This window comes from Malania oleifera, chromosome 6 (genome assembly GCF_029873635.1).
Source record: "Malania oleifera isolate guangnan ecotype guangnan chromosome 6, ASM2987363v1, whole genome shotgun sequence".
Lineage (NCBI taxonomy): Eukaryota > Viridiplantae > Streptophyta > Magnoliopsida > Santalales > Ximeniaceae > Malania > Malania oleifera.
The window spans coordinates 80,647,898-80,659,025 of NC_080422.1; the positions used below are offsets into that span (position 1 = coordinate 80,647,898).

The 11,128-nt window shown below is 37.8% G+C and overlaps 1 protein-coding gene across 1 annotated transcript; it reads right to left on the reverse strand.

Annotated features, from left to right (window-relative positions):
* Positions 1–5,786: 5,786 nt before the first annotated feature.
* LOC131158673 (protein ALP1-like) lies at positions 5,787–7,835 on the reverse strand. Its single transcript, XM_058113541.1, has one exon. The coding sequence runs from the start codon at positions 7,528–7,530 to the stop codon at positions 5,974–5,976; it is 1,557 nt and encodes a 518-aa protein (XP_057969524.1). The 5' UTR covers positions 7,531–7,835; the 3' UTR covers positions 5,787–5,973.
* Positions 7,836–11,128: the final 3,293 nt, after the last annotated feature.

Below are 11,128 nucleotides of genomic sequence, written 5' to 3' on the forward strand. Positions count from 1 at the left end.
ACATACGCAACTACGAAGCGACGACTCAGGCCCAATAGTGATTACATTGCTCCATACGCAACTACACGAGGTCACCTAGTCTCACAACGATTACATTGCTACATACGCAACTACACTGCGACGACCGAGGCCCAATAGTGATTACATTGCTACATATGCAACTACACAAGGTCACCTAGTCTCATAGTACATTGCTACATATGCAAATACGCTGCGACGACCGAGACCCAATAATGATTACATTGCTACATACGGTGTAGAACACACCCTTCGATGACCAGCCGGAACATACTAGTGATATTTCACACCTCGGATATAGAGTCGGCCACTCTCGCCCATGGTAGTTAACCGATACATGGCTATTTTACAAATCCCTAGAATCATTTTGGAACTCACATTCCTATACATTTCAGCGTATGGTAATTAGTCGCCACATAACTGTTTTACAAATACCTAGAACAAATACATACAACCATACATATCACACTTATTTGGTTTATGAAAAATCGTATCGTTTACAAATTCAAGTATACAGTTTATGCAAATATGGATTACGGTCACCTCAATAATATAGTTTTAACAACACCAACAGTTTTCCAAACAAAGTAAAGATGATACCTGAAATCCCCAATTTTCCCAAAAACTGTAACCCAAAAATCCCGCATTTTTACCTGATAGATTTTCCCAAATAAGTAGCCAAAACATACATACAATCATAGCCTACAAACTTTTTGATCCTGATTTCAAAAATAAACTGATATAAACAGAATCCCCTTACCTTAACCCGAATTCCAACTACGAACTCTACGGTCCTCAAATATACGAACCGAGACTCCAAAACCTACAAACCACAGTACAGTACATACTTACACTACATACTACTACACATATACTGAATCAGAAATGCAAATCGAGCCTTACCTCGATTTTAGCCTGAAACCCAAAAACGCTCGAATCGAGATTCCGATCTGTTGGAAACGTAGAGAATCCTTCATTGATCCTCGCAGTAACTTTGGATCTGCAAATCAGGCGACAAACGGCGAAGAAAACTAGAGAGAGAGAGTGTAGGTAGAGTGCTAGAGAGAGAGTGTGTGTTTTAGGGAAACTTAGTCCCAAAGCAACCCAAAATCTTATTTATAGCACCTTTGACCCAGGTGGATTCATTGACGAATTGATGTCCTCGTCGAAGAATTCTCCACTAGCCTCGTCAATGAATTGGCAGCCTAGTCGACGAGCCAGATATTCCAATTTTTTCCTGAACCCCTCGGCATTCACTCGTCGAAGAGCTTCTGAATTTTGTCGACGAGAAGCCTTTAATCTTCGTCAACGAATTATGGCCTCATCAACGAAGTCTGTGAAATTTCATTTTTACCCCTCTTTTACATAATAAATCCATATATCACAATTTGGGTTCTTACACGACTTACCCACTTTCTACTAAACTTGGGATGGTTAGGTTTTATAAATATTATTTTTGGTAGTTAAGGACCTAAGCCTTGGCAAGCCTACTAGGTATTTATAGACTCTGGGAAAATTTTGACCGTTGGGGACACACTTGGTATTTTTGAAATTTTTAATTAGAAAATTAATTATATTTTAGTGCTTAAAAAATTTTCAATCGAGAGGTTCAGTCAGCTAACCTACAAGGTTGATCGACCGAACTCACACAACCTATTGAATTTTATAACAAGTTAAGTCGGCTATGGGAATGACCAGTTAGCTGAGCAAGGTGATTTTCCAAACTTTTGTAGGTTTGGTCGCCTAGTCTCAAGGCCAGTTTGTCGGTTCTTCAGGGCCGGTCTGCTGGTTCTTCAAGGCCGGTCGGGCGAGGCATTTTTGAACTACAAGTTCAATCGCCTAGGACTGGTGGAAGATTCAAAATCCTATGGTCTGTCGACCATGGAAAGTATATTCATTCTAAGGTTGGTCGGCTGAGGCTTTAGTCAACTATTTGACTTCTGATCTACAGAGCAGCCGATCGACCATGGTGATTTAAACGTCAATGGGTCAGTAGACTAGGGCTATTTAATTAACCAAAAAATCCAACGTCAGTCTGCCGAAGTCTTTGTCAAATTCATTTTAACCCTAATTTTTTATCCTAACCAATTAGTTATTAAGAAAAAGTTTTTCTGTGAAAAGTGTTGATCCCTAAGGTCTGTCTATGGCTTTTGATTCCCTATGGTCAATCTATGGTGCTGTCTAAGCATTCAAATCATATCATACAAGATGTATGCATTATTACAGATCAGATATGAAAACTAAATGCCAATACAAATTAAATCAAATGTCTTCTTTTCCCTTGCTCTTCAAGTCTTCATGGAACATGCCAGGATGATGTGAGCTTTAAGCGTTTCATGGCTTCCATGTTTCCTTGATCTTATGTGTGATCTGAAATATGTACTTGTTCACGCACTCAAAAACACATATAAGATATGAGTGTTTTTTTAACATCAAAACAGGGATCAGACTCAAAAGTTCAGCAAATTTTCATAAGGCCTATATGGATGACAAAGCCCCACAAAGGACCTTACAACTTCTTCCTTTTCCTACAACTTATACAGGAAGGAGTCCAGGCATAGAATTTGTGCAATGTAGTGAAAGTATTGAATTAGAGTACTTATGAATATGAAAAAGATGCATGAACATAGCAAGACTACTGTGATATGTGGCTCACATATGGAAATCAAGATGGAGTAGGGAAAACCATCGATGGTAGTCCTGTAACCGTCGACGATTTGGGTCAGTGACTGAGAGTTTTTGCTCTCTGCTTGAAACCATCAATGGTATGTCACAAATTATCGACGGTTTGGCTTGGGAGCTAGTGCAAATTTTCAAATTTTAAATAAGGGACGTTAAGTTGGTCAGGGTTTGGAGGGAAAGCCTTTGAAAACTCTATTTACATGTCATTTGTGATGTATTTGTAATGGTTGTTTGTGTCTTTGATACAAGATAGTATGAAATACTATCGATTGCTCCCATGGGTGTGGCATTGCCGAACCACGTAATCCTTTGTGTCTTTTGTTATTGTTTTCATATAATCTGCATGGTTGTGTTATTCTATATTTTCACCGTTGAGTGTTGTGTTATATGCTTGTGTCATTTCACTATGCATTTGATTTTACACAACATCTCAAGCAATAACAGACCTTCTAAGTCTCACTATATAAATTTTATTACTTGAACTCGCACTGTGCTAACTTATAAGAAAATAATACTCTTTATAAGATGAAAGATCACAAAATTCTTTCAATATTCTTTTTATCAAAAAATGGAACTTTACCATATATTTAGTGGTTTATATTTCGAACTTAAGATTTGGATTTATATGAATTTGAATAAAATGCCATTCAAAATTATATATACGAAATTTTGTTTAAATCAATAAAAATTTAAATCTAAATCCTAAAATTTATTTTCATTAACACAATCATAAATTTCAAAGTTTTTACTTTAAGACAAAATATTATACAAAATTAAATTAAATTTCATCCAAATTCACAAACTAACTTCAAAACTTGTAATTCATATTGGGAAGCACAATCATAGTTCAAAGTTTTATAGCTTTGTGCCTCCTATTATAATTTCTAATCCTTAGAAAAGAAATATTTTTTTTTGGTTAGCATGTTATTGAATTTATAGTGTAAGTGGCTAAGTTATCTTAAATGCTTTTTTCTTTTACATTGTTGTGTAAAATTGATATATTTAACTTATTATCAAAATCTTCATTCCTATTTTGTAATACCTACACTATTTGTTATTAATTCATTTTGAAATTAATTTGTTTCATTTCATTTGTATTTGAATTAAGAATTTTGTTCGATGCAAAGAAAAAAAGAAAGTAAGGAGAAAATTTATTTTCTATTGTATTTTTTCATATAAAATACTATTAAAATTATTAAAAAATCTATCTAATATTATTAAAAAATTTAAAATTAAATGCTAATAATGTGTAAATTAAATTTCTGTTATACTTTTCCTTTCACATTTCTCATCTGAAGCAAAAGCAAAGACTACAGTGAAAAATTTTTCATAGACGAATAAAAAGAACTGGAGTTCTTACAAACTCCGGATTTGACTCAAGTGGAAAGGGTGATTTGTGACTTTAATGACTCTAAGGTCACAAGTTTGATTTCTCCTTAAGAGTTACCCCGACGAATTATTAGGGGTGCATCAACAGACGGACGACTTTCACCATAATGTCCAAAGTGACGCGATTGTGATTGGAGTCTCCGATTTATCAAAAAAAAAAAAAAGCATCCTTAAAAACTCAATAATGTTAAGAGTAATAAATGCGGAAAGCCACCCATGGCCCAAGTCCTCTTTTTATTTTTATTGCTTGCAGAGATATTCTCACAATTTTCAAACATTTTGACTTTCACCCCAAATCCCAAACACAACCAGGGGATTACCTGTCACTTTCATTTTGGTATGACCCAGTGACAGAGGCCAGGAAGGTCAGCTCCAAGAACAAAAGCACAAGAAAAAAATTGTTGAGCTGACCCCAAGGATTAATTATAGAGCCCTAAAAGTACAGACATCGTCCTCTCAAAGGAACAGAAAAGAAAAGTACGCGCATTGAATCCTGGGTCAATCTTGCTACAGCTCCTCAACAAATTATTATTCTAACAAAACTTGTCAAGGGCATTTTCGTCATTTCACAAACTGGACAGGTCATGTCGAGTATGCATATCTAGGGAAAAAGAAGTTTGACTAAATTGATCCTACTATCTTTATGGGAAGGTTAATGAGGATGTTCCCTTCCTTAGTTCATTCTTTTCTAAATAAATTAAGACCTAGAAATGGTCAAATAAAAGTCCCAAGAGTTTTTTTTAAATTTTTTGAAGTATTTATGCTCTCCTCGATTAGTCTAAATATAGAATTAATTATTTTTTTTAAAAAAATTATTATTAACTCAAAAGCTAAATGAAGGATGAAGAAACTCCGTTACCGTGCATGTGATTTAGCACACAGATATGAAAGATGTCCCATTTCCGACTCACCCTTTTCCTGACTAACTCATCCTCCAAATGTTGGGATTTTGAAGAACGAAAACCAATGGCTTCAAAGGCCATCCATGCATTTTTATGTATGGTCCTATTAATACAAAATTTTTTTTTTTTTATCATGAAATCCGGTCACAATTTCATTCATTTCTAAGCTGATTTTCCCTTTTTGTTTGTATGATTAATCATGTCGACACTTTTTCTCTCCTCTGACTAATCAAATGAGATAGCAAAAAAAAGAATGCTTAAAAGTTTAAGTACTTTTAATGAGCAGATAAATCCCTTTTTTAATTTTCTGTTTATGAATATTAATTTGCTTAACTACTAAAAAAAGAACAAAAGAAGGTCATTGTCCCGCGTCGCCGACTGGCCCATACGTACGAGACCTTGCCAAAATTTTTTTAAGTGATAATGATAAATGAGACTGTGTGATTAGATAGGTTGCTTCAATTAAGAAAACGCCTTTGGTGGTCTATATGGGACAGCTGATCCAAATATACGTAATCTGTTTCAAAACAGATGAGAGGAACTCTCAAATGGATGGCTGATGGCTCCACCTCCACGGTCCGCCCTTTGGGACTTGGGTCTTTTGCTTTTTTGGGCGAGCCGGTGGACTTGGTGACACAGTACAAAATATCAGGCACATGATATTTTTGTGCCTGATTTTCTGCTATCCCATGTGTTACCAATGAAGCTTTGAGGTTGATTGATAGTGATGTTAGATATTCTGCACAACAATGGAAGAAACACTGCCTGCAAAACGATGATGTGAACAAACTCTGGTTATACCGAAACAAAAATCTATGGATTCATTTATTAGCTGGGTATAATAAAATTTATACAAGAACCTATAAACAATCATGATAAACTAAAACAGATTATTCTACACTATGGGCCTATGGCTATGCTCTGCCGAGCAACGGTATAAAGAATGACAACAAAATTAAAAATCAAAAACCAGCAGAAACCACTATAGAAACCCAGTTCCTGCAAGGCTATGGTGGAGGAGATTGTGAGCAATGTGATCCCGAGCCCGTGCGGCCTCCGTCGACCTCACTGCATTCTCCGGAACGGTCTCGTCGTCGAAGAGCTCGAACCCCATGAGTTCTGGCTCCACCTCCTCACCCCTCATTTCACAGATGTTGTGCAGAACGCAGCATGCGCCAAGAAGCACAGGCAGGTCCTCAAGCTTCACCTCTGTTCTCTTCTGCAGGCAAGCCCATCTTCCCTTCAGCCTCCCAAACGCTTCCTTAGCAACTCGCTGAGCTTCCCCAATTCTCTCATTGAAGGCGTGCTGAGTCCAAGTGAGGTTCTGGTGATTGTAAGGAACGAGAACCCAATCCATAAGAGCAAACCCAGAGTTTCCCACCATCCAAACATCCTTCAGGAGTCCCCTGTTTGCCCTCTGAAACAGAGCAGATTTCTCGAGAACTTGATCGTCCTGCATTGAACCAGGCCAGCCAATGCAGACGTCCGTGAAGACCCCTGTGTGATCGACCACGCCCTGCACTGTAATTGAATAAGAAGTCTTCTGGTTGCGTTCCGTGTGGCGCTTGTTGAAATACGCGGCGACGCTGATCTTGGGAGCTATGATGGGGACGTGGGTGGTGTACATTGACCCGCCGACATTGGGAATCCTGGAAATCGATTCAAACCCTGTCTTGATCGTGTTCAACCTCGCATCGTCCGGCCATTGGAGGAATTTGGGCATGAGGACGGCGCGAATCGCAGAGCAGACCTCGAGGACGAGCTTGTGGCAGGTGGAGATGCCAAGGCCGAACCGTTTCGACACGAGGCGGAGAGGCTCTCCCGTCGCGAGCCTCCAGATGCAGACCGCCACGCGCTGGCGGACGGGGATGGCGGCGCGGAGCATGGTGTCCTTCTTCGTCACGGCGGAGTCGAGCTCGCCGCAGATGAAATCGAACGTCGGTCGGCTCATCCGAAACGCGCGTTTGAAATCCTCGTCGGGGAAGTCGGGACTGCTGCACATTTCCCACCAAGCCTTGGACCGGTCCTTCACCCACAGCCGCCGCGCACCGCCGCCCGCGGGGGGACTCTGAGTGTCGGAGTTGGAGTTGGAGACATTAGAGTTGGAGTCTTCCGACGCAATTGCGGCGGCGCCGAGGGCGGCGGAAGTGGACCCACGAGCCCGCTTCAGTCGAAGACGGTCGTGCTCGTCGGAATTCGAGAAACGGTGTTGGAGCTGAAGATTGTACTCCTGCATCGCCTGGTGGGTGTGTTGGTAATTGGCATCGATAAGAGATTTCTGGTGCTGGGAGTCCATAGCCCACTTCTGCTGCTCTGTTTTCTCCTCCTCATCCAACAGAAGAAGAGACGCGAGGATCTCCTTCAATGCCACCTTCCCAGAACCTTCAACCTCGTCGCCGTCGCCGTCGCCTTTTCTTCGCCGCTTCCGAGTGGCGGTGGTACCAGTGGTGATGTTGTGGGCATCCATGTCCTGAAATATGCTGTAAAAGTTGGAGTAATCGTCTTGGTTCAGCAAAGCAGAGAAGGAAGTCATCTCCATGTGAACAAGAGAATTGAGATTGTTGAGTCTGAAAGGTTTGAAGAATGAATGAATGGGAACGCGGAAGGATTGAAGGATTGAAAGGAAGGAGACGGGGTTTGATTTTATAATTGGGGGACGGGGCGTGTGTTGCAGGTGTGAACGCGGTGGGAAAGATGAGAGGGAAGATTCGGAAGGAGGTGAATTTGACGAGGGGATTGGACTTTGTGAGAGCGATGGCGATGTTCTGTTAACGCGGTTGAAGCTGCTGGTTTGTGATTTTTTGGGCTCTGGATTTGAAGAAAACGTTCGGGAATGGGAAGGTCGTGGAGAAGTTTCGTTTTGCCAGTAGCGAGATGGAAGAAGGAAGAAGGAAGGCGGGGCCCCAATATTAATATTAATATTAATAAAATAATAATAATTTTAAAGGAACATGATATGAACCGAGACCGCCACCCACACGTGTAAGTTTTTGCCTTTTTTTTTTTCTTTTAATTCGGTTGGAGACTAAGTCACAGGGAGACTTGTGCACAGCTGGCTACAAAGCGAGGAAAAATACTTGAACAGTATTATGTCACTTCCGCACTTTGACTCGCACGAGTTTGAGATAGAGGTTGGTATTATAATGCCTCATCATTGGTGGTTTCAAATTTTATGTGAAAAAATTATTTCTTCTAAGAACTATGGAATTTCAATATAAAAGCTTTAACTTCAATTAGTGGAATGTTTAGACGGTTGAGTTATTCATATGCATGCATAGTTATTTTATGCTTGGAAGTATGAGTGAGTTATACTATGAGCTACTCGTTTCATAATTTAATTGCACTATGATCGGATCGAAACCAAATTTGAGTTCAATTTGAGTTAATTGAAAATTTTGAGTTGAGTATAATTTTTGTAGTACCAAGTACAAACTTACAAATTTAATTAATTGAGATTTTGTTATTTAAATATTATTTATATTATACCTTAATTGGGACATGTATTTAATATTTTTTAATTAAATGGAATTTAATCGAGTCTAGTTCAAGTTTTGAGAAATCATACTGGGTCAAGTCTACATTTAATAGCTATAATATTAATCGAATTTTGAGTTTAAAATTTTCAAAATGGAGTTAAGTTAAGCCAAATTTGGATAAAGGTCAACATGATTAGGATATACTTCTAGAGCTCATCCTAATTAACTAAAGAGTTAATGTTCAAGTATTCAATAAATTTTTTGAAATATTTTTCCTATTATGACGTTGAAAAATTACAATGACCGCACATAACATTTTAAAAATATGAGTATTTAATTTTAGTATTGGCAGCAAGACTCATAATTTAAGGGGTTGTAATTGTATTTAGTCTTAAGTAAAGAATTAGGTTACTTAACTTCGCAATAACACGTCAATAATGACATACCTTTCTAGCAAACCTTAGTTTTCTACTCATATTAATTTTGCAGTTTAATTAATTATGTAATGGAAAACTCATTGACACTCTCGATCTACCATATCTATTAATTAATGCAATTAAAGAGTTAATGAGTACTCTTGTTTCTCTTTGGAGACATAGTCTTTTTCATTTTCATTGTTTTATGCCATGAAAAACAAACAAACTATCTAAAGAACAAAACATCAAATTTATCAACAAGAAGCAATGACGCTAAACTATTTAGAGACTCTTACTAGATTTACTTTTTCTAGAACCCAATTTTGCCAAATGAACAATCCACATACTGATTCCTTTTGTAAAAGAATTTCATAATTATGGTACATTTTGAATTCTTGAGATATCTAATATCTGTAATAAGATTTTATAATGGATGTGTTGAGCAAGATCGCTCCCAAATTTGTCGTGTTTGGTGTTTTGTGATGTATGGTCTTGAATAATTCCCCTATTCTCTCTCAAGATTACTCCTCAAATTGTCGTTAACATTTATTTTTATCCGATCACTATTATGGGATATCATTGTACTACTGCTCAAGTTTGTGGTCTATAAGTCTAAAGTCATATAATGACCCAAAAGCACTATCAGCATATACCATCAACATCCTTATTTTAAAATTTTGTGATTGTATAGCTTCTACATTTTTATTCCTTCAAATAGCTCAACAAGTCATAATGAGGGCGCCGTTATACTATGAAATCACAGAGGAAGTCTGTTGAAAACATGAGATATTATACTCAATCCAAATAATCATATGTTGTATAAAGAAATATTTAATTCTTTTGAATAAATGGAGTTATTACCAAATATTTATTGCTTTCGAACAATCTTGGCGCATATGTATAACATCTTTTGTAATACCATAGCAGCGGCGGCCATAATTCTCTAAATTCCCAATTTATAATCATCCACAATACTAACTTATGTGAAGATGTTTATGAAAATAGGATATAGCTCCCAAGAGGGGGGTGAATTAGGTTTTAAAAGATTTATATTCTTTTTGAAAGTTTTTATATTACAACAATAAACAAAACACAATCACAAAGTAACAATAAAATAATCAATCCAAATCAACCACAATCAAGCACTTGATTCTTGTGACAATAGCCCTATAGTAATATGCAATGCTTGTTAGATTTATATAAGCCATGTATTCAAATTCACAATCACACTTCTTCCCAAGGTTCAGCTTTTAAATAAACCTTCAGTTTAATAAGTTTAGGATGATTAACCAACGTAGTTCCTTTCGGTTTCCGCAATCAATGCTGATCAAACCAAAACAAATTATCTTCCAGTCTATTTAATAACCAAACACTCAGAATTCAAGAATTATAAAGCATCCACGTAGTTTGTAAAGTATACTGAAAAGTAAAGAGTAGGGAAGAGAGAGAGGAACACAATGTTTTACGAGGTTTGACTTGTACCTAACCTACGTCCTCGCCTTTGGCAAACCACTGGATTCACTAGGTCAATTCCTTTGCCAAGCGGAACAATACAGTTTACAACACTCCTTCGATTAGGTTAAAGCCCGCCTCTCCAAATGATATCCCCTCGCTTGGCACAACGATCCAACAACCTTGAATCATCTAAAAATAAGAAACAAGTAAAGAAAAGTTTTTGTACAAGAGACACTCTCACAATAGAGCTGGTTAGTACAATATTCAGCACAAATATACTTAAATGTAATTAATTAAATGTAAATAAAGTCAAAAGGGAGGTCCAAGCTATGTGGGGCCTAATGGGTCTCGAGCTTACTTGTTTTGGTGTTCAGGCGATGGTATTTTTTACTACGTTGCACCCCTAAGGCTCCTGGTCGCACCCCTGGTCGAGGTTCTCGAGATTTTCTCAGTGTGCAGGCGACCTGGTCGCACTTCAAGGTGTCCTGATCTTGACCTAGTTGAGACTCTTAGGAAAATTTGCCAACTGTTGATGAATAATTTCAGTCGCGAATATTTTCAGTATTTAGGCCATAAATTTTGCTACAGAGTTTCAAATAAAGCGATCTTGGTATCAAAAGAAAGCTATCAAAATTTCCCACAACTTTTGTGTTAAACCCATTTGAAGATGGGAAGGTCTTGATAGAGAAATTTGCACATCAAATCATGGGTTCCTGTAAAACAGATTTAAGATTTAATGGTGGTGGACTTTCGGAGGCTGTCCACGTGTTACCATATCAGCGAACGAAAG